The 24,391-nt window shown below is 34.8% G+C and overlaps 1 protein-coding gene across 2 annotated transcripts; it reads right to left on the minus strand.

The window, feature by feature from the left end:
- Positions 1-252: 252 nt before the first annotated feature.
- LOC132549002 (heme-binding protein 2-like) lies at positions 253-23,056 on the minus strand. 2 transcript variants are annotated; one of them, XM_060212910.1, is made up of 5 exons: positions 22,978-23,056; positions 10,656-10,795; positions 9,159-9,276; positions 4,968-5,139; positions 253-716 (listed from the first exon to the last, which is right to left on the minus strand). In XM_060212910.1, exons 2-5 carry the CDS (start codon positions 10,791-10,793, stop codon positions 542-544), a joined length of 603 nt encoding a protein of 200 aa, XP_060068893.1. In that variant the 5' UTR covers positions 10,794-10,795; positions 22,978-23,056; the 3' UTR covers positions 253-541. The 2 variants fall into 2 exon arrangements, with proteins under 2 accessions (XP_060068893.1, XP_060068892.1); XM_060212909.1 differs by having other exon boundaries at positions 22,927-23,011.
- Positions 23,057-24,391: the final 1,335 nt, after the last annotated feature.

The following is a 24,391-nucleotide window of genomic DNA, read 5'->3' on the forward strand; positions in this document are numbered from 1 at the left end:
TTTCGCTATTAAAGTCATAATTTCTCCAGAAAGGTAAGTCTGGAAACACTTACCCATTGGCTATATGTTATTTTTTTCTTGAAGAATACCTCTATCACGATAAGTTGGTGTTATGCAATTTCTGAGGTGTCAATTAACTATGTTTTTGAACGAAAATTAACTCTAGTGAAAGATAAACTATATAAAACAATAACTTGCTGTGTGACCTCTATATACAGAACACATGTAATAAAAAGGGAAAAAAAAATCATATTCAATGAAAATCATTTTATTAAAATAAGTAAGATTATTTGTGTATCGGACATCCACCTATTCGGTTCTCTGACGTTTAATCTAATTCTGTAGGCTTTGTCCACGGCCAATTACCTTCACTTGTATATCATTTGGTTAAGATACGACAGCCATAATCTAATCATGCCTTGAAGACATTAAGACGTTAGCACTTTTTCCAGTAGACGTATTTCAGCAAGTCTTATAAGCTGCTGCTATTTACGAAAGTTAGTTGGTGAAGTCATATATATGAAACGGTAGTTGATAACGCCTACACGATACTCTCGATCCATACCTCGTTCCGTCTGTTGTTCATTACCCATGGGGGGTTAAATCCGGCAAAATAAGCCTTTTCGTGATTGTAAAGTGAGCTATCCGCAATGCTAGCTTTAAGCTTCATAAGTTCATCTTCCTTCTGCTGGTAAGTCGGCTTTCCGCCGTAAGTTCTGTGGATCAAAGATGTATGACTTATTATAAAACAACAACAAACAAACAAACAAAACAAAACGACAACAAGAAAATACCACATGTGAATATAATCCTAATCATAACTCAAATTCAATAAAAACTAGGGCAAAATATAAAACATTATACGCAGACTCCTTATAAAGAACACGAATTATAAGACAGAATGTTCTTGAAGCGTGAGCGTCTTCTGCTTCATCTACGCCATGTAAATCTTTGTCAAACTTAGTAAGTTCCTGTGCTCAGTGAGGACAATGTTTACAACAACGGAACCAACCGGCAAACATCATACACGTCCAGCCTCATGTCACACGGAAACCGTGATCATGGGAATAGGCCCTGAATTATCGAATCAACTGTGACATGTTTGCATAATGGGTTGGGCATGCAGGATTGTTACTATCCAGAAATGGAAAATACGCAATAGGAAATCATTTTGCTTACCATACACCTTGGCGGAAAGATTGCCAATGAATGGGACATAGAGTAAGCTTACTATAATAACATGAACATCCAATGGATTCTTAATCTTAATCGTTAACAATAGAAACTGATCGTAAGTATATGACGTCTACAGGCGATACAACACTACATTGTAGCTATTATGAACATGTAGCAAAGAAATCGTTCCTCTTCAGATGGATTAAAATTCATTTATTCTTTTCCAATAATGCCAGATCATTTAGTTCCGTAAAGTTAGTTAGATAAAACTTCGGGACCCAGACTGAAATAATTGAAATAAACAGGTCTGACAAACTGGGTGAGGAGATTATCACATATTTATTAAACGTCATACTGATTCCATCGCTGTTTTAGATGATATGTGGCCATTGCTAGTCCTCGGCTTATACAGAGCATGGTTACCATGGTTCCCTTACCTACACAATAGTACTTAATAGGAAATAGTTGGACTCATTCTGCATCAAAACTTAGTGACGTTTGTATGCAAATTCTTACAGTATTTTCAATATTCATGTTATTGTTTGCTAGAATTATAGAATAGAACGGGAGTAACGTGACAGTGAAAATAATTACAAAACATACGCAGGCCTGTAAGGAATATGATACGTCACTGCGACGAAATGTATATAGAATATCATGTACGTTCATCAAGCGAAAGAAAAACAAAAACACAAGTACAGAACACACATAAGCACACAATGACAAATACAAAAGGAGGAGGGAGTCATATAAATGTAGGTATACCCTCTTCATTACCTAAGCATTCCATTTTCCAACTAATTATGAGAGGATTTCATATCTCAAAAGTGACCCAATTATTTTTGATAATTTAACTGTTTCCCACTTGATGCTGCGATGTAGTGGTGTAAATATAAACCTTTATGGTAATCTTTGACCTTTATCATTTATCACCAAAAGGTAAAGATATGTAGAGCATAATGATAGGGTTCTACAATATATATGTGAACTAAACCTGTTGAGGGATTCCTGAGATATCTTATAGTTATCAACTACCATTATATATAATAACCAAGGGGTGATTGCATGAAAATGACCTAAATATGTTCGGTGGATCTCGAGTTATTATGCACGTAAGGTTTTGCATTCATTTGTTAAAGTTGTGGAGAAGTGCAACTCCCAAGACCGATAACCAACAAAATATAACCTAGTGTAGGAACTAGTAATGTGAGTGAATGGGTGTGAATACTTGTGAGTATTTTTGTTGATCACTGTTGGAAATGTTAAGTACAAGACGCTTACATTTACAGAACGCTTTGATTTTATTTTTCTGTTCCTGGAGTTGGTGGTATTTTCTTTCTTTCGTGTTACCTGTTTCGGAGTTGATGTAATATTGAACAGTCTATATTGAAGTTCTCATGTGTGTGACCTTTAACCTGGACTGAGGATGAAAAGTCAAGTGATCCGATAGTGTGAATATGAAGCTAATATATCTCGGTCATGAGTAGATACATATAATGGTCTGGCAATAATATTGTATTTCACTATATGGTATGATTCAATGTATGATATTTCATAACCATGTTTCTTTAATCTTAAACGCGACAATGTTGGTATTTTCTATTTCATCAACACTCCAACAATATTTATAATACCGTATACAAGACACAGATCACATTGATAGCTAATATGTACCCCAGCGTCAATACATATATACTAAGCATATCATAATGCGATCATGCATATATAGTGAAGACAAGCACAATTATACATATTACATTTACAACGTCTTCAACACATTCAGCATACAGGAACTTATTCATGACATTGTCAACACAAGATAAAATATACCATAACAGATATGTACATATCAGGACATAATATATAAAACAATGAAAAAATACAGATCACCACTGACAACTAACACCAGAAGATGATAAACTCTAAAGATCAAACAAAAACCAAATACATCATTGCCCTTGCAACCAAGTTAGCCTTGAAAGAAAATATACACCTCATACATCACAGTTGAACATGATGAGAAACTGTTCACGACAACTTCAATGCAACTTCTTTTTATGATATATTGGTCAACATGCATTACTGTAGTTAATACAAAAGATGAACAAAATCAAAAGGCACCGAAACAATATATAATCACCTCTCTCTCTCTCTCTCTCTCTCTCTCTCTCTCTCTCTCTCTCTCTCTCTCTCTCTCTCTCTCTCTCTCTCTCCATCTCCCTCCCTCTCCCTCTCCCTCTCTCTCTCTCTCTCTCTATAAAAAAGAAATCTTGTTATAATCATGATCGTCCCCTGTTAACTCATACAACAGAATCATAGGTACAGTGTCAGGTTTACACTCTGTTATAATTTTAAGCAAGGAGTAAATTTGTAAATCTCTCTGACTAATAGAAATAAATTGTGGATATTTTAGTACTTTACGAGTGGATTCAGCAGCGGACATCAGGAATACGTGCGTCACATCGAGTGATTAATTGGTATATGTTTGCAACAGCTGAGATGTCAATTATTAAGTAAAGAAAAAAAGTGTGACAACAGTGATGTGTCTAGGCCGGAAGGGGGAGAATGGTTAAACTAAAGTGGTTACAATTGTAATTCATTCGCCAGACCAGACAAGCATTGTTATGTTGTGGAATTAATATATCAAACATTATGTAATCAGTATGATGGCATCAAAATAGTCATTAGTCAAGTAAGATATACCTACTCTTATCCATGGGTATAAAAGTAAACGTGAAATGATAACCATCATATAAGCTTTCTTCAATCACGACATGACAGTATTATCTATCAGGACACGCCAACTTACAGAAGTAATGTTTACACTTAATGTATATCCGTCGTCTTATATAAATAATACCTGACGATGGCCTCTCACGGGAACCTTTCAAATATATGATAACTGAAGAATCGGGGAAAGATACAATTTTCTGATAATGAAGTAGGCCATACAGGTATGCTGACTTGGAGATGTTCTAAAGTTATCAGATATATGGAAATTATTAATGTTATTGAAATCTGGGGAGAGTATCCTTTCCCATGTAGATTTTGGCTGTTCTTCTGATTACGTTGCATTTTTCTCGGGCGTCTACTAGGCATCAAAATTTAGACCCTTATCATCACTGACGAGCATTAGAAGGAGCAAATAGCTGTATAATGCAGTTTAGTTCATTGCTTGACTCTTCTGTCTCTAATTCTACATATGTATAAAAGGCATTATCTAAGTGTATATTTGTGTACAATCCCCTCCTTAGCAGTATTGGTAATATTTTATATGCATAGGGAGGTAGCGAAAAGAAAATCCTACAGATTGGGTTTACTCACCGAGTATTGCTTTAGGTTAGGATAATATATTAGGATCCTGAATACACATAAATATGATGTAACCTTGTACGCTAATCTCCTTACCGGAAAAAAGCTTTAAAGTAATGGAGTGCTATCTATATTTAGAACGAATATTTTATGCTGTGTATCTCCACAGATATTCCACTTAAACGATTAATGAATATTGAATGACATCTTAGTGGTTAAGTTATTGTCTAAGATTTAAAATAGTTTTGATAAGCATTTCATACTGGCTGAGATGGGAACGAAATTTCAATGAGTAATTTTATCTAACTCACTCATATACGGAACTAAATCATTCTTTGACCAGATGCAGCACTGATGCTAATTACCGTTGACAACGAGGAAAACTATCTTGCTATGTGCTTTGCGCGGGGAAATAACAACTACATGCATAACATATGTTTGATCTTTATATACATGAACGCCATCGTCTCATGACCCACCTAACGAATACCCGCATTCTTGCACTGTAATATCTGAACACGCCGTTCTCAGACCCATGTTCAAGCGAATTCTGGTCTTCCAGGTAAAAGTACTTAGTGTATGTGGTGGACCCATTTATGTTTGGGTTCCCACGCTCCGTCAGCACTGGCACACCCATACCCAATGTCCGATCTGTGAATGAAAACCATGTGATGTTCAAAAACATGTTAAAACAACGCATGCGAGCTATTTCACTTCCTCATTTTTCTGAAGAAGATACTTAAATGCCAATGCAACAACCCAACAGCTACAACATTAATATTTCACAGTGAAAATCCCTCAACTTTCATATAAAAATATTTTCTATGTATTTCCTTAATTTTCACAAATATTGTATCAGTTCAATTTATTTATTTCTAATTTCAATTCAGATTATTTTTAAAAAAAAAACATATATTACAGACTTAATAGTTTTGAAAAGAAATGACATATTTACGGGTAGAACATATATCAGCATGCAAGACTTACATAAGTGTCCTTAGCGAGTTTGATAAGATTATTCCCACGCTGTGATTTTCTAGTGTAGTACAATTAACTAACAAAGAGCATACATACAGCTCATGTAATTTTATTTACTCTACGGTCACTCTGATGGTCATACCTGTACATCCACATTTACTACCCCTTGTTCGTGCTTAGTCAGTGTTACCAATCTATGTTGTACTATCCTTATGTTATACAAAAGACCAGCAACAACCGTTCTCAAGTACAAATGTTGAGTATTAGCACAAGTTACAACAATGATAACATGCATGACCTGAGTATCGAGCTTAACAAGTTACTCTTTCCTCACCAGGACTGACTCTATTTGCTGTGAACTTACAGTTTATCCTGAAGTAATTTATAATCTAATTCCGATAGGCCATTGTGAAAGTGTCTTCTACTGATCTACAATTAAACTTTGAACAGTTAATGTCTCACTGGTGGAGAGCATGTCCTGCCAATGTTTCACGGCATGATTCTGACCGCAATTAAACTATCTGTCGGATCAACCAGCCGGTCATCCTGTCCACAAAGTTGTTTCATTGTCCTAAACCCACGCTAGTGTCCGGTCAATCAAGACAAAGGTGGACAGCTAATCAACCAATCAAAATGCAGATTGCCCCGAACAGCCTGTTTCGATTATCTATACTGATGCCCAAGTCTTCAAACTTTACATTTTTCAACAAGACATTTTTTATGTATTTTCACATTTGATTTTGATGGACATTCTCTCTTATTCGCAAAGTTTTTCAGTTTATACTTGCTTTATCGAAATTGTATTTATCATATGATGTTGTGTTCAATTTGTGACATGTTGTATATATATATATATTGTGTTACACCGCAATTATGTGAATCTGAAGAACTAGTGTAAATTCAGAATACGCAAACACATTATTTTGTATTGTATGTTATTAGCTGTAAACTGTATGTATTTAGTCTTTATATATATCTATAATTATTGTATAGATACAATTTAACTTGTTTTGAAAGTAATTTTGTTAACAAGGTATAATTTACCATTATTAATGCTAGGCATGCACACGGAATTGTGACGCGTATCCAAACATTATGAGTTATCGATCCCTTGTATGATTCTATGCTTCGAAAACGAAAATTCAAGAAATGACAACACGCAGCTTTAAAATGCATAACTACTATTTGACATCACACTTCATATATTCTGACATGTGAACCATCATGCAGGTAATTGTCTTCATTACCGATGTATCATTGCTGCTAATTGATGGGCGATATTTACTCAGAAAACATGTCATGACCCACGCGTTGCTTTGAAGAGAGTGTTTTTGTTTTACACACACTTGACTTTTTACTTGATTTCTTGTCACATAGAAAATTACGTGTAAACATTAATTTAATGAGTTTTTGACTATAGTTTATGTGTTTATTAATCTGAGCATAGGCAATTTATCTCCTAATCACATTATTCATTGTTAATATGGTATTGTGTCAGATTATATGCTGCTGACTGGATGTGACCAACATAAACCGGAAGTAATCTCTGCAAATCGAAAGTAGACTTTGCTAATGTAAACAAGTGAATGTCAAACTCAATACTGAGTCAAACCTATGATTGCTCGTGATTATTTCCCCTTTTTATGTAAATAACTTTTTTGTTCGATGTAGTCTTAGTCAGTGAACATGTTATATATTCTGTTTTAATTACCATTTTAAATTCAAACTTTTAGAGAGCTATACAGCTGGTACATTTGTATGCCGAGCTATATTCCCAGGTTGTGTTTACTTCTCACTGCTAAGCATTAGGTATTATTTGCTTATTTCCCCCATATTTTCACAACTCTAATTATGTCAAAAGAATGTAACACAATACATTTTCCTTAACATAAGTCTAATACTGTAGTTTAATTTTATACGATTGTAACTTTGTATTGATAGGATGTTTAATGTATCTGTATATCAATATTAATTGTAATGTGTTTTGTTATTGAGATGCGTTGTGTATTATAAAAGACATTTGTATTATATACAAATGTATTTGACTATGAACTTGGACGCAAACAAATAAAGTACACGATTATCTTAACAACTGTCTTTAAATCCATGTTTCCAGATTTCACATTTAAAAAAAAAAAAAAAAACAGAAAAAGAAATTCACGAAAACCTCGTTAAAAATACATAAAGCAAGAACTACCGGCGAAACATAGCTATGTAACAATAAACACGACAGTAGAACGATCAGTCTTTGTCGGTGTTGATAATTGTCATCAGTTACACCTTGAAAGAAATGCTGAAGAAATAATACAAGATATTGTCAGATAAGTTTTATTGTATTAAATGATTGTAATATACACCCGTTTGGACAGGATGACAGCCGGAAGTGTGTTCCCGGTAAGTTACGGAAATGAAATGGTGACGGGCCAGGAAGAAGGTTCTGGTCTTGACTAAGCTACACTCGTTGGTGACATATTAACAGTTGCTACCACAAGGACATGAGCACTCAATTTCAATAGCATTCAAAGATAACGTAACACAAAAAATGGCATCATAAAGACTAAAATGTTGATAACTTGTGTATCGAATTATTCTCGCTACAGGCACAGCTGTCGTTAATTCACCTATGTACTCACAACCAGTCATGATTTATGTTTCTATGTTCTCAACAAGCATTATGAGCTGTCTTGTGAGACATCCACGTCGAATGCTGTTTTCGTTTAAAAAACTTATTTCAGAAATGACATAACATGAGACAAACTTTAAGCCAAAATATAAATTTTACATTGGAATTTTATAACTTGTAATTTCATATTGTTTTTGTTGGTTCATATCGTCGCGATTAATACCCCAAACAGAAGTAAAAAAGAGATCATTCTACCTGTACGCTAGATTCACTTCTAGTCTTTCGTTAAACAGTTGGTAGCTTAAGATATAAAATCATAACAAACGAAAGTTTTTATTCCTTGGTCCTGATGTCAAGGCAACACTTCACTACTTGCATAACGAATATACTATTGTTTGTGATAAAACTTTGTTTCGAGACACAAATATCAGGCTTTCAGCAATGGCTTACCGTATGCCTTAATTCTAAATAATTACAAGCGGTGTCAGTTAAAATATATTCGTCCTATATTACAACGATTTTAATCCTCTAGATTACGTCTGACGATATAAAATCGTTTAATGAATCCTCTGAAAGAAATATATAATAGAATGTGAGCTGATGACCTACTTCCATTATTCAAATAAAAGAGAAAATGATTGCTGCTTACTTCCCAAGGATAAACAAGAAAATCACACCCATCTTCCCGGAAAATAGGATTTTCTAGAAGCCAGATCTCAAGAATGAATGCAGATACACAAAGAAAAATGAAGCTTAGGATATATACGGTAAAGGTGATATCATTGTCTACATTGACCGGTACATTAATAAGACCCAACACCCAAAGTCATTAGCTCCAGGAGCGTATCAAAGAAAGACAAGGAGCTGTCTATGTAGTCCAAGTCACCGCTGATTATATAATGTTAATTATTTATCCGAGAGCGCGTTTTGTATAGATTTGATAGATGAAGATTGGATGATTATTTATGTCGTATTAAATAATAAGTTAGTATCGGTGGTTTATTAGTGACCCAAACTACATCACGCATCTAACGAAATAACGTCGGAATCTCATCGTAAATAAACTTACGTTCAATGTAGTTTCTCAAGCGGAAGTACATCATACGACTCACATTGCGCGTGTACTCTCTCACGGTTTCATTGGTGCCAATCCATGATGCTGGTTCGTATTCACGATGTTCGTATCCCTGAAGAGAATAATTCAGTTTGTGATAAACAAGCATGTAGATCGTTCAAAATTTAGTGGGTTTTTTTTTTTATTATTATTATTTTTTGTTTTTGTTGTTTTTGGTTTTTTTTGTTTTGTTTTTTTTTTTTGTATTTTTGGGGTTTTTTTTTTCATTCCAATTCCGTAAACAGATGTAAGACATTCAGAAAAGGTTCCAATGACTAGCAATAATTTCATTCTACATTGTCCGGAATTTCTAGGAACCGACATGTCCTGCCTGTACTCAGGCTTTACCAAACAGAAGCGTTTTATCTATTCATGTAATTATATGCAATCGTTCTTAAATAATACATACAATGTACATACTCAAATTCGGTAAACATATTTGGCGTTACGCACAATTGTAAACGTGTTTGATCTCCAGCTAAAACAAACACGGACGGACAATATACAGTATTTTTAATGCAGTCCAAGTGTTAGGTTTTCATTTTTTCGTTAAGAACGCCAGACTATTAATATATCAAATTAACGACAACATTTATATAGTCACGAGTATTATACATCGAAGTGAAAACGTTAATATTCGATAGCAGATACCGTGCTATATTAGGCAATTCAAACCTTTACTATCGGTATGGTAATAGTAAATTGATTAACATTAATGTTGTGTAATGAGATCAGCTAGAAGCATAATAATTCATGTCCACCCAATTTACCGATTATCAAGGAAACGACTCCCTGTCGTCTCATAGATAAAGTCAATGACCTTACACGTTAATACTCGATGAAATATCTACTGACATCTTTACGTTTTTTCTCTTATATTGCATTTGATAAAACAAATAGATTAAATTGATATTAAAGCCAACAATTCATTTAATAGTTATATAAACATTAATTGTTCAAAACATGAAGCAAACTGATTACTGCATAATGCAATATATCGGTAATTTTACAAGGTATTCAAATATGCATAAACTGACGACACAAAGATGCAATGAAAAGATTTACATTTTAAATACCACTTATTAAACGGGTCAAAGTAATTTTTTTTGTCTTTTCTAATTTATTCGAATCTATGAAAGATGTGTTATTTTGATCAGATATGTGCACTGTTGTAAGACTGTTTATCAATTACCGTACACATGTATATTTTGTAAGCATTCATCAAAACAGCAATTTATTGAACTTACAAAAGACCAAAATGTGGGATTTGCTCACTCAATATCCTTTTTTGTGATGACGTAATGCAACAAAATTAAAGTATTTTGTTAATCATAAATGTAAGCATAACTGAATACATGTAGTTAAATAATGATACTAAGTTGACCTTATGTTGTCGACATTTTGTAATATGATTAATGTAGGCAAAAAGAAGGTTGACAGAAGATAACTTACCTCTCCCTGAGAAAGGACAGTGTACACTGGACACTTGCTGCCATTGTACTCGCACGTGTCTCGTGTGTGAATGACATTTGCGTCGACAAGAGCCGTGATACCTAATACAAGCACGAACCATGTACGCAGTGACAACATTCCTGTAATGAAGGCAGTATTTGTGAACATCTTTGTTTAAAAAGGTGACATTTTATCTAATTTTGGATGCGATTAAAACACACACAGTTTGTAACGGAAATAAAAGCACAAGTTTTCATTTCCATGGCCTATTGAGAGTGGTGAAAGAAAAAACAAAATTACATTATATAATTTTAAAGTCTGTTAAGTTATTATTAATGTGTCATTCTTAATGGCCCATCAACACATAAAAGGTCATTAGGGCCATCAACCGGTAAAACGCACAGCGATCCAAAAAGGAAATAACATCAAACAAACTAAAAGGTAAAAGACAAATGTTAAAAAATTCAAATGGTTATATTATCACAAAAATTAAAATTGCAGGTTATAGTCTATAATTAACACTTACATCTTTCATGTAACCTAGAATCTTATTGATCTCAACAGTTCCAGCAATGGTCTTTAGACTTGTAATGTTACAATAAAAACTTTCTCAGGTTGACAGAAGGTCAATGCAGTCAAATAAAAATGATTACCGGTGAATGGTTTATCATATCCTATGCACCGAGGGCTACGCCTTTCAACATATATGAATGCGTAAGGTATGTATGGCCAATCTGAAGACGGGCAAGGACAACTTCGTCTCGATGGTTGTCACTATAGAATGGAGACCATTTACCGATAATAGATTTTACGGTGTGCAATTTATTGTTAGTATATTGATTCCATTTGTCCAGCCACTGAGCTGTTAAAAAGTGTTTGATAAATAGTTCAAAATTAATTTTAAAAACATCAGGTGGTAGCGATAAAGCTTCCTTTGCGGCACGATCTGCTTTTTCATTGTCTGGTATTCCCATGTGCTCAGGAGCTCAGCAAAAAGCAACATGAAAGTTAAAGGTAAGTTCATGATCTAGTATAAATAAATATTTATTGCTAACACTTTGCAGTACAGAAAGAGAGTCTGCATAGATAACAGCTCTCATTCTTTTGTTTGTTTGATTATATTCAAGGGCGAGACAGATAGCTCGCGCTTCCGCCGAGAATATTAAGGCGTTGTTCAGTAGCCGGCATCCATATGATTCATCTTGTGTAACCATGACCGCGGCAACCTTGCCATTATCTTTAGAACCATCGGTATATACATGTAGAAATTTTTATTTTAACTGCAATTTTGAAAAGGATGAACGAAAGGTGCAACAGCTATATAGCCTCAACAAAGAGACTTGTTGTAGGTATGGTCTTAAAACTCCGAGAGCGAGCCTCAGACACTGGTGATGAACAGTGTATATGAATTTGCGATATGAAGGTCTAACAAATCCATACAAAATGGAACCGTATTATAATTGTGATCTTATAAGAGCTCTATAAAGTCTTAGCAAAACTTTTCTATCAGCTTCCCAGCCAGTGTGGGACCTTGAGAATATTCACTGCCTTAAGGCATTTGGCTTTCAAGTATTTTATGTGTGGAAGGAACGACAATTTCCTGTCGAATATTACACCTAAGATTTGGTTTGCTCAACGACCGGAATGGTTACACCACAAAGAGACATAAAAACTGTTTTTGATTGTGAAAATTGAAATCCATTTACATCTGCCCAGATTTGTTATCGATTCAAACATTGTTGTAGTAAGTATACTTATCACAGCCTATTAAGTATGGCGAATTTCGATTTTAGTTGCGGTATTTTCATATTGATAACACCACGATAGCCCTAATAACACCACGTATAGCCCAAATAACACCACGTATAGCCCTAATAACACGATGTATAACTTTTTGAAACCATGTTATGTTTTTACCGAATAAACGTATAACACTAATAATACCACATATAGCCCTCATTGTCCGATATTACTAAGGCCAATGACCACTTATCCGTTTCCTTTACACATCGAACGACAAAATATCAGTAATAATAAAGGTTATAACATCGTGTTTGGTGTAACGCTTCTTGAAGTAAAGCACACCGGAGAACTCTGCTATTTTCTGCCGAAAAATTACCCAAGACATGATTGTGTAGTAAAAGGGCATTTCTTAAAAATGCCCATGTGTTGTTAGCATTTAGCAAAATGCTAAAACATGTTGAGATGAAAATTAATATATAAAAAGTATAGGCGAAATTTGTGGGACGAAATATAAGATAATTGGCCGAAAAACGTGTTTGAGATTTCAGTCTCTAGCAAGTTGGCCCACCCAATATATATTTATTAATGGATATTTATTTATTTTTATACACATCTGTGTGGTTTTACTTGATTATATAGCCATGTCATAAGCTTTAAGTCCCTTCCAGGGTCACAAGTTCACATTAAGGTCTAGCAGTTTAGATATCCAGGCATATACCACTTTCAATATACAGTAACCTGTATATAGATCAGAAGGCATGTAAGATCCAATCGATAAGTATATCCACTTGAACTTGGAAAAGGTCATCTATATGTTTCCCCAGAACCTACATCTTTTAAGGACAAACCAAAAAATGTGTAATTAGTATACATATAGGAACAAATGAATGCATGTGCATTACATGGCGTCACATATTTGTCTGTCCTAAACTTCGGCGTCAGTCTGGGCTAGTCTTGTGAATTGATTATATCAATCTTTATCGTCTCCAGACTACATTCATTTGATAGCTAGCCCGCCTCCATCCCCTAGTCTTTCCGCCACTTGATTTCTGTTACGTAGTTCTTGAACATATTAGATGTATATAGACATGCAATGGAGAGGTATCATGTACTTTCGTTTTAATAGTTCTCTAACATGTCAGCATTTCTAGAGCATTTCACCTAAAAGGGGTTGTTTCTGTAGTCAGACAAGCCATTTTATTTTATTCTCAATCAATAAATCATAACATATTTTTATATCTATGTAAAGGTTCTGAGACCTATGGTTCCCACAAAAGCCCAGGGACCCCGGCCCCATATAGGTTCTAGAACCTCCGGACCCCACATAGATTCTGGGTCCTCCGTTCCCCACTTAGGTTCCTGTACCTTTTATATATTTGAATGTATTTGTTCTGTAATGAAAAAGTTGTTTGATATTTAGGTCTTTGTGGGAGAAGTACGAAAGAAATATACCAGATTTCATGTTAATAGATTATGTGCATGTACATATCTTAGAGTTCAGAGGTAGAAAAGCAATACAGCTTAGGCATCTAGTTTTGAGTTTGTTGTTTATAAGCCATGTAATGTAGTTAAGTGTTACACCATTCTGCTATATATAGCCTGTGAGATACCGTGTACAATAAATGTATTAATATTATTTGTTACAGTCCAGCGAATTTGTTAAAATGTTAATAAGATTTACCATGAATTAAAATTGAAACGCACAACTTTCCTGCGTTGAACCAGCTTAGATATTACTGAAGATAAAAAAAATGCACACGAAATGCAAACAGAGATAATAAAATCATAGATATTGTGAAAAGCTATGGAAACACTTTAGAAACGGAACAAAGACACCACCATGACCTTGAAAATCGGGCTCGTGACCTTGAAAACCAAAACTTGACAATTGAACCAGAAAATAATCATTTGAAGGAAGATTTGTTGAAAATGCAGGCTCGCTGTATGAAACATAATTTATTTTTCAACGATATCGAGGAAACTGACGAGGAAGAAACGGAAGCGGTTTATTAGTGTAGTGTTGGAGGTTGACAATGCTGATAGTATTCATTTTTAAAATATTCCTCGCCTAAGGCCTAGGAGAGACAGAAAATCGAGAGGTATCATAGTAAACTTTAAACTATACAGTGATAATGACGCGGTCATGAAGCGAGTACCAGTAAAGTTACGAGACACGCGCCAGTACTCTGTTTTCAACAACTTCCACAGTAAATCACATCATGGTGAGAGCGTACGACTCGTATATGACAGGCTCTATGGGAACGCGGCCACCATATCGACTCGAGAATGACGTACCTGCTTAAGCAAGGGCCTGAGGACAAGACGCACGTGTACCTGTACGCGGCGACAATTGACAGCACATATCGGCTAGATCTTCAGGTATATTAACTGATTACGGAAATCTTTCCGTTAGCTGTCTAAACGTATGCCGAATCAAACAGAAAGTATTGAACCCAGATGTTCTCAGTTTAATTAATGAAAATGATATATTTGTGTGTGTTGAATAAAAAACTGATGAATTTGATGAATTAGAGGTTCCCAATGGTAACCGCTATCTTTAGAAAAGTATATCTAAATTTAAACATAAATCCGGATGACCTACTGTAATATATTAATAAAATATGTTACCTGTAACTGATCGAGATCGAGGTATCTCAGTCGAGGGCTAAGATCCTGTAACATATCCAAACCGAGGCGTTAGGTTGGGACTGAGATACCCCGATCTCGCTCAGTTATACAGGAAATACATTCTTTAAATACCTACTTCTCTGAAAGTTATTCAATATTTCATCAGAGTTTGGTGTATCCCGTGGGAGCTTCAAATACCCACACAGCCTCTTCATTTTTAAACAACGTTTGGATAGTGCCATGTAAGCAATGCAGGCCGCACTTAGAAAAATATTAAGGTCGCATTTTTTATTTTGTTTTAAATATGATTAATTAAACAGAACATCGCTTAAATGTTAACAGGGACAAGACCTACGTTTTTGTTGAAATGAACGGGAGTTGGTGCCACCTTCGCCTACACTCGAATGATTACACTGATGTGTAACAAATATCTGAGAAAAATGCACTCAAGGGTACTAGACAGATCGGGCGAGATTAAAAAAAATACGTGGGATATCTCTCTCTGAGGTGCGAGAAAAATCTATTCCGTCTAATACTTTAGAATTTATTACATTTTAATTCAGACACATGATTAATTCAGTGGATTGAGGTTGTCATAGGGAACTTGAGTGCAATAATAGGGAGTGTCTATATTCCCATGGATGGGTATGCATACTCATCAAAAGAATATTTATTGAAATTGAAAACTAATCGCTCGATCTGTCGTCAGATATGGATAGTATTTTGTTAGTAGGCGACTTCAACGTTCGCACAAACACACCGGTCGACTATGTAATAACCGAGAGAAAACTCTTACTCATCCTTGATATTGATTCCTCTGACGGAAACAATATCTGCGTCACTCAAAAACTTGTATCCAACAGCATTTTCTTTGAAAGGGCTCGCACCAATAAGTACGATAAGTAATTGATATGTGTAAAACATGTTCATTTTTACAGGTAAACACAAAGGTGTTGGAATTGCCACTTGTAAAGGAGTATGCGTGGTAGAATTTGTGACTTCAACACGAATATACTGGAACAGTTAATGAAGATAAATTAAAGAGCATAAGTCTTGAATGCTTTTATCATTGTTGTAAAATGAAGTATTGATTAAGTTGTCTCAAACTGTTGTGATATATTTTTGAATACAGCACGGTAGACAATGGGTGTTGAAAGGTAAGTAAAACAGATACGAAACCGAAAGTAAAGGTTAAAAATAAACCGTGATTTGATAAGAAGTGTGAAGATGCTCGAGCGACATTTAACAAAAGTACAACAAAATAAAAGTGACAAACGTGAAAAAATGACGTGCAACCATGCGGTAAACAATATCGAAAACAATTAAATGAAAGTTTTAGTGAATGTATTTCAAAATGTGCGCATGACTTACTAGTATCTGCTACTCGCAACCCAAATTATCAACTAAATCTACTAAAACTAAAAATGGTCAAAATAGCGATATTACCCTTGATTCACCTTTTAACTTTTTCAAAGAAATTAAATGATGATGATGATGATGATGATGATGATGATGATGATGATGATGATGATGATGATGAAATTCACAGACATAACACTTGATGAATTGAAAAATTGAGGAACTCATAACATCTAAAGCACCTAGTTTTCATAATATATTAAATGAACATATAAAAAAACTTACCCGAGGAGGCACTTATAGCTATATATCAATTGTTTAACCTGATTTTTGGCTCTGGAATAAACCCCAAGTCCTGGACTATAGGAATGAAATAACCCATATGCGACCCAGTTGATCCAAACAACTACATAGACCTATCATTAATTGGCTGTCTTGGTAAGCTGTCATGTGTGGAGTTCAAAAATACTGGGTCGGAATTATTTTTGTGTTTAGTAGGGGTAAGGCAGGGAGAAAAGTTATCCTCATTTTTATTCTTTATCTTCCTTAATAATATTGAAGATTGCTTCCGTAAGAATAGTATACTTTCTTTGGAGCAATTCAAAGTTTTTCAAAGATATTGTAAAACATGGAAACTCGAAGTAAAACATAGGTTGTAGCCATAGTTTTAAAACGGTCTAAAAAATGAAAAAGTGGACAGTTTTAATCATTAAGCCTAACATTTAATTATAATGGTAATTTTCATATTTGTGCGGGGAATCTGTGTGAATAATTCCAAAACGTTATTTTCTCAGTTTATCGGAAAATTAAAAATCAACTCATCTCTATTTTTAGGTTCACGTGTACAACGATTTATATTGTACATAGATATGTAAACTTTTTTTTTAATTTACATCAACTTATACTAATAAATTTTGTTGGCGCAGATGTAAACGCGCGAGGGGTTTTACTGTGGGTGGAAACCAGAGAACGTCCGTTCTGGGAATCAAATTCTGGACGGCTAAGTGAAAGGCGAGTACATTTCCACTGTGGTACCCGACCACCCAATTTCAAGAGTATTATATTGGCATGAAAAGGTACAACAGGGGCGTCATTTGAAAAGCCAGAATGTCGTAAAAGTGCACGTTAAACCCATTAAATAAATAGATAATACAACTGAGAGAAATTATTCATATCCACAATAGACATGGAAAACCATTTCACAGCTGATGATCATTATACCAAGAGTAAAAGACGGTTTATATAAAATATCTATGTCTGCAATTAATGTGTTCTCATTCAGAGACTGCACATGAACGTTGTATGTGTCATTTTGCTTCTTGCAAGCGTGAAAATGGAATTATGATATAATCATTAAATATCATATAATGAAAAAATCAGCTTTTCTTTCCATGTCCCTCGGATCATAAAATCTAAGATTAAATCGGATCTAAGCGATAATTGAAATGTAATATTTATTTCCGTGCTTCTGCCCAAGAGAAGTATTTGTCGGTATATTGTCTGTGTCATACTTTGTTGGTAATGACCTACAACGCACCAAAAACTTCTTGCGGACATCGTGCATATATCGTTCGCACACACGCACCATACAGTATCTATATGGTGCACAACTCTGCGATAGTATCTCATAATTTGTGCGGCTTGGTTAAAATGGCTGGTTAATATTACGGATTAAAAATTAAGCGGACAGCTCTTGTAAATATGACTATATAGCGCGATCACAGGTGTATTTAAATTGATCGGTGATTGTGAAAGTCATTTTCGATTCGCAAAGTTTTGAAATAACACTGGATCACGTATCAGTAAGTCTTTTTCTATCGTATAATTTCACACGTCAGAGATTAACGAGTGATGAATACCTAACACTAATAAGTCTATCACCGAGAATCCTAGTCATCCAAATCTCATGTTGCCTCTTGAGGGAATGCGGATCAGTTGTGATTGACATGAACTTATTTGTGAGTAAATACCTGTCTCGTCATTGCGTTACTGTACGACACCTAAGAGTATTGCTATCCTGCTACAGTTTATGTCGTGCCGTTCATAGCTTAACGTTCTTTTCTGAAATGGTTCGGCACAACAGGTAGCGTATTTATCCAGATGGTATACGTGCCTAAAAAGGACATTATACAATCAAATTTATGGAACCGCTGTTGGAGACATAAGTAAAATAAATGCATTATTGTTCTTAATACATGTAGTTAGGTCGTATGCTGCAATAACCGTCAAGAATACGTATTGTTTGGTAGACATCATTTGAGTTACATATGTACTCTCACGTTAATGGCATAATGATATTTTGACTCTCATTAGAAAGCTACAAAATGCTCAAAACTACTAAACAGAGAACTAACAGAGAAAATCAGTGCTGATGACGGACGGATTGGAGTGTGTTGTATACAGTATTGCATCCTCCTTTGACATGCTCTAAAACTCTTGGAAGTTAACAGGGCATCCTAATAGATGATTTAACAAATATTAACACTTGCAATATACCCAAGACTATCTTCTTACTGCGAAGATCAGGTCAGATTTTGTACACACAGAAATTTAAGGGGGTATCCATAGATGATCATCTTGGGAAATACAATGTTATCTATTTGACATGTAAGTTTAGGATTTTCCTTACTAATTTCCTGCGCTTAACATGTAAGGCCCTTATCATCATTGACAAGTCCTAGAAGGACGAAACAGCTGAATTATGCAGTTTAATTCATTGTTTTGCTCTAATGTATCTAACTCTAGATTATGAAAAGGCGCTATTCACTTGTGTGTCTTTTGTACAATATTTCCGTAGTCCTTCAAATTCATGGAGTAATGTTATTATTATTATTATTATTATTATTATTATCATAACGACATGCTAAACGGCCCGTCAACATATAAAAGGTCATTAGGGCAATCAACCTGTCAAACACACAGCGATCCTAAAGGAAATAACATTAAATAAACCAAATGTAAAAGACAAATGCTAAAAATCTTAATGTGTATATCATCACAAAAGATTAAAATGGCAAGTCTAAGTCTATTATGTAGACCAATATCTTTCAGGTTACCTAGAATTTGACAAATCTCAAAAGTTTCATAAAAAGTTCTTAAAACTTGTAATGATACGATATAACATTATCGAGTAAACAGAAGATCAATGCAGTCCAATAAAACATGTTTAACGGTGAATGGCTCATTACACACCTAGGCACCGAGGATTGTCTTCGCCTTCCAACATATATGAATGTGTAAGGTATGTATGATCCGTCCGAAGACAGGCAAGGATAACGTCTCGGTGGTTGTCTCTATAGCATGGAGACCATTCACCGATGATTGGTTTGACGGAATGCAATTTATTATTGGTATATGTGTTCTATTCCTACTGCCACTGAAATGTTAACATTTGTTTAATAAACGGTTTAAAATCAGTAGAATGATGTTTAAAAACATTAGGTAGTAGCGATAAAGCTGCCTTTGCGGCACAATCAGCTTTTTTCATTGCCTGGTATTCCCATACGAAAGGCAAGTTCATGATATAGTATCAATGTATTATGAATGAAAATATTTTATATATTTCTATTGTTAAGACTTTGTAGAACAGAAAGAGATTCTGAATGGATAATAACTCATATTACTTTAAATGTTTGAATATATTCAAGGACGAGGTAGATAGCTCGCGCTTCCGCCGAGAATATCGAGGCGTTGTTCGCTATACGGCATCCATAGGTTTCATCTTGTGTAACCATGGAAGCGACAACTTGATTATTATCTTTTAAACCATCAGTAAAAAAATGTAGAAGTGTTTTATGGAGTAAGGTAGGAGGTCTTTTGAAATCAGCACTTCACACAAACAAACCTACAGTAATGTTCCGTAGGTTTCAAAATTTATCACTGACGAGTTCTAAAAGGAAAAAGCTGTGTGATAAAGTCTAAATCATTGTCTAGCTCTACTGTATCCAACTCTAAACTTGCATTAAAATGTGTTTTCACTTGTGTGTCTTTTGTACAACAAATCCTCTATTTTATCTGAAACATAACGCGTCTCCTTCGGTTTATTTGAAAAGAAGGTTATTATGGACGATACTAGTTGGGATTGGACTCAAGCTTGTGGTCAATGTTGACGGACGATCCGACATTTTACAGGGGGTGGGGGGGGGCCGAGGGGGTAGGTCGCTGCATATCATTATACCGGTCACATGTTTATCATTGCATTTTGATTGTGACACCCATCAATGACATAAATTTGCACTTCGGCAGCATTTGGATGCATTTCCCTACTCTACTTCTCTAATCTTTATTGAATCCTCTAGTTTTCCACGTGTGGATTATATTGAGCTGTAATCGACATTTGCCGTAACACCGCCATTACACAACCATCATGTTTCTCTGTCATAATATGATAATAGCAATATACATTGTCATGCAAGCCTGTATATTTTGTATATTTAAAAACGTTTTATTTAATTATGTGCTTACAGGGTAAGCAACCTTAAAAGTCGGTACCGCTGGGCTGATACACATTATTGGTATGAAATGTGCACGAGGTGACACTTGTTCTAATACTGATATACACTTTATGATTCAATTCGTATACCCCATATGCAAATGTCTTGGTTTCTCATCATGTGAATCAGGCAGAGATGACAGACTGCTTTGCATAATGGTACGGTGTCTGCATCTAGACAGTGAAACCCAGCATCAACTCGATCCCTTTGAGCGTCAAGACCGACCAAACCAACACGAGGTATACAAGAGCCAGCTAAGGCGGGTGAAAGATGTGGTAAGAGATCTGTATCTCGTGCCTTCTCAAAGTTCTATTAAATTTTAAGCAAATATTCAAGACTTCGATGGTTTTCTTTGAACCAGAAAGATATTCATTATATGTGCAGCTTAACATAATGAATTACTTGTTAAAAATTAAAATACTAGTAATTGAGTTTGAAACGGCATTAGTCGAACTGAATATCAGAATAATCTAATTGTAAAATTAACTGGGTTTATCAAATTAAGCATGAACTGTGTAGTTTGAGTATTAACTGTGTTTAGAATAGCCAATATATACAAAATGAAAAATATTTTTTGCATTCGTATGCTCGCCGTGTCCATGATGTATCTATTCAATAATACGCAGTGCCTTTGATGCATCTTCCAAACGTTACTTTTATAAGCACCTTGTTGATACCTTTTGTACCCAGTTCTCTCTGACAAAGCCAATTATTTTAAAGTTAAAAAAAATATTGAGTCAATTTTGCATGCAATGACACATAGAATCTAGGCGCTATAATAAAATACCAAGACCGCAGAGAGTATGCACACTGTGTAATAAAAATGAAGTCGAAGATGTACATTTTGTACTACTTTGTCCAGCATATTCTGATTTAAGAAAGACGTACAATAAAAAGTACTTTTATAGACGTCTAGGTGTTTACAAACTGATAGAATTATTGACCTGTAAAAGTGTTAAATCTTTAAACAGACTGGGTAACTATTTGTTGTACGCTACTGCTGAAAGAAAAAAAATCTCCTGAGTAAGCATTCTTTTGGAATATCATTTGAAAAGATTAATTCAGTTATACGTATAGATGTATAATAACAGTTATTTGACATTTGTCAATAACTCGTTAAATATTACTTTATTGATATGCCACGGTGATTTTCATTTATTGTATCTATGTTGTCATTATTTCATGACGTCACATATACATGTACACCTGTAGTAATGTCATAGGTATAGTATTTCATCACGTAACTGACCCGTACTACATGTATTAGATATATATATATATATGTGTGTGTGTGTGTGTGTGTATTTGAATGGAATTGTCCTCCACCATCTTGTTCATTACAAATAGGAATTTTGATCGCTTAATTACGTATACAATTTCGATATATTAAAACTTGAAAAAACGATTTGTGACCCAAGAGAGTTAGGAGAGCATAGAGTTTTACGTCGATAGTTATGTAATCATTACCTCATGAATTGTAAATAAAGATTTATCTTGATAATCAATCGTCTCTGTCTTCACTTCCCGGATGACTGATCAATGCTAACATACATGTATCATACTGCCCAACTGATAACGTAAAACAACAGTACTTATTTACATCTCATTTACTGATAAGAACCATAACAAGGATATTTAAATCTCTGTACGTTTACGTTGAGTATAACCAATTACTTCTTGTATATAGCAATACAATATCTTTAGAAAACTGCCAACTTTTGTGAAATACCTGATTCTATTAATGCTATAATTTAAAGGTTTATCGTGTAAATTATGATGTTGTTAATAGTTTACCGTCGTTTCATGGATTCTGGCTTTTGATTTCTATTTTGTGGTCATGTTTATATTGTCATAATGGTTTCAAAAATGCTTGTTGAAAAGCTGATATCAGTGACAGGATAATGGTTCGGTTTACTATGAATGCAGTCTTTAGCCATGAGTTGTAATACTGATCCATAACGTTACACTTACATTACCTTTATCTCATATTACTATCAAAATTTCAAAAATGTTATTTCAGTTTAACAGCACAAGTAATGACTACTTACCACATGAAGTTCGAGGCGAATAGAGCATTGTTTAAATTTGAATATACATACTTGTTCGCAGTTCTTCTGTATAAACATACACGTACGCATAAATGTAAATAAGATGCGACCTTTACCTTAGCCCGCTGTTTGACCTCAATGGAGGAAAGGGAAAAACAAAAACAAACGGTGGTAAACATGTAAAAAGTAAAACGTGAGTAATGACTGCGCACATGATATGGGCATACTGTAAAACAACACCTTGCTAATTGCTGATGTAAAGCGAACGTCAATGACAGGTTGGGGGCGTCACCATAGGAACATTTGCGACAGGAAAACGTAAAAGCAGACATGAAGATTTGTTGATTAGTCACAGACAGCTTTGAAGAGACACTTATTTTCTATCAACCAGACCTTGGGTAGTTGTTTTGAAATTTCAGATCAACCACATTTATCGTTAACAGGTTTTAGAATCATTACCATGTTATCAATCAAATAACAATCTTTCAATGATTTTGTAATTATGACTAAATGTGGATGTGTTTCGCAGTAATCCATTGTTACGTCGTAATCTCATAATGATGCCGCTTTTAATCACTACAGCCACATAGAATGGGTTGGTTATATATTGTTTGTCGTCCTCATCAGAAGCTATTGTCCTTTGAGGACGGCCGTCCTATATATGCGAGGTGAGTACAGGTGAGGAGTACGTGTGGTTGTGGTTGGCTGGGATATGTTGGTGTACAACTTTTTGGGGATAGTGGAGCAAGACACATAACCAGATTACATTATACTGAAATCGAGTGCTTCAGTCGTTACACTGTACAAAATGGAGAAAAAAACCCAAATGCATTCGAAATGGGATGAACACTCAACTAAAATCCAAAGAACAGGCGGTTTCAGGATGGACATTTGAAATAAGCGATAAGATCCAAACGTTAGTCGCTTCCTAAGATCATGCAATTGGAAAGCAGGTACATGTTTCCGCCCTATCTGAAAGTATTATCAGCCAAGTGAGAGACGTTATTTTTCATAATCAGAGATGTTCTGTATTCGGTCTGTCTTCAATAGTCCACGTTTTAGTGAATCCTTTGTTAAGAAACACCGAAAGTGTGGTTTGGTGTAGACAGGAAACGTGGTTCACATCGACCAAATCGTTGATTTTTTTTTTGTATGTATCCGGGAGCGCTGCGTGCACAAATACTGCATTATTTCTAACTTATGTAAAATAAATAATATTTCTAACATAGAAAATAAATACTATTTCTTATTAATGGTAACAAGCAGGTATACAAGTCTTCGATCTACCTCCCAACATTTTTTTTTCTGGTAGCGCAAACCGTGTAGTCCCTTAATATACAACTCCAAATAATAGAATTTCTATGAATGAAAATCGTCAGTGAAATGATATGGGTGTGATTATGAATAACGAGTATATTTGACCAGCTACACTGTACCTTTGCACCTAATTTAAAAAACGAAGTGT

Source organism: Ylistrum balloti, unplaced genomic scaffold (genome assembly GCF_031769215.1).
Source record: "Ylistrum balloti isolate Yb309-2 unplaced genomic scaffold, AGI_CSIRO_Ybal_v1 Utg370038, whole genome shotgun sequence".
In the NCBI taxonomy this organism is placed as follows: domain Eukaryota; kingdom Metazoa; phylum Mollusca; class Bivalvia; order Pectinida; family Pectinidae; genus Ylistrum; species Ylistrum balloti.

Coding starts and splice junctions, on each gene's coding strand:
- LOC132549002 (XM_060212909.1), bottom strand. CDS start 22,954: ATGCTCTATTCGCCTCGAACTTCATGTG. Junction 5,140..9,158: donor CTTGAGAAACTACATTGAAC/GTAAGTTTATTT, acceptor TTTCATTCACAG/ATCGGACATTGGGTATGGGT. Junction 717..4,967: donor AGAATGCGGGTATTCGTTAG/GTGGGTCATGAG, acceptor TTTGATCCACAG/AACTTACGGCGGAAAGCCGA.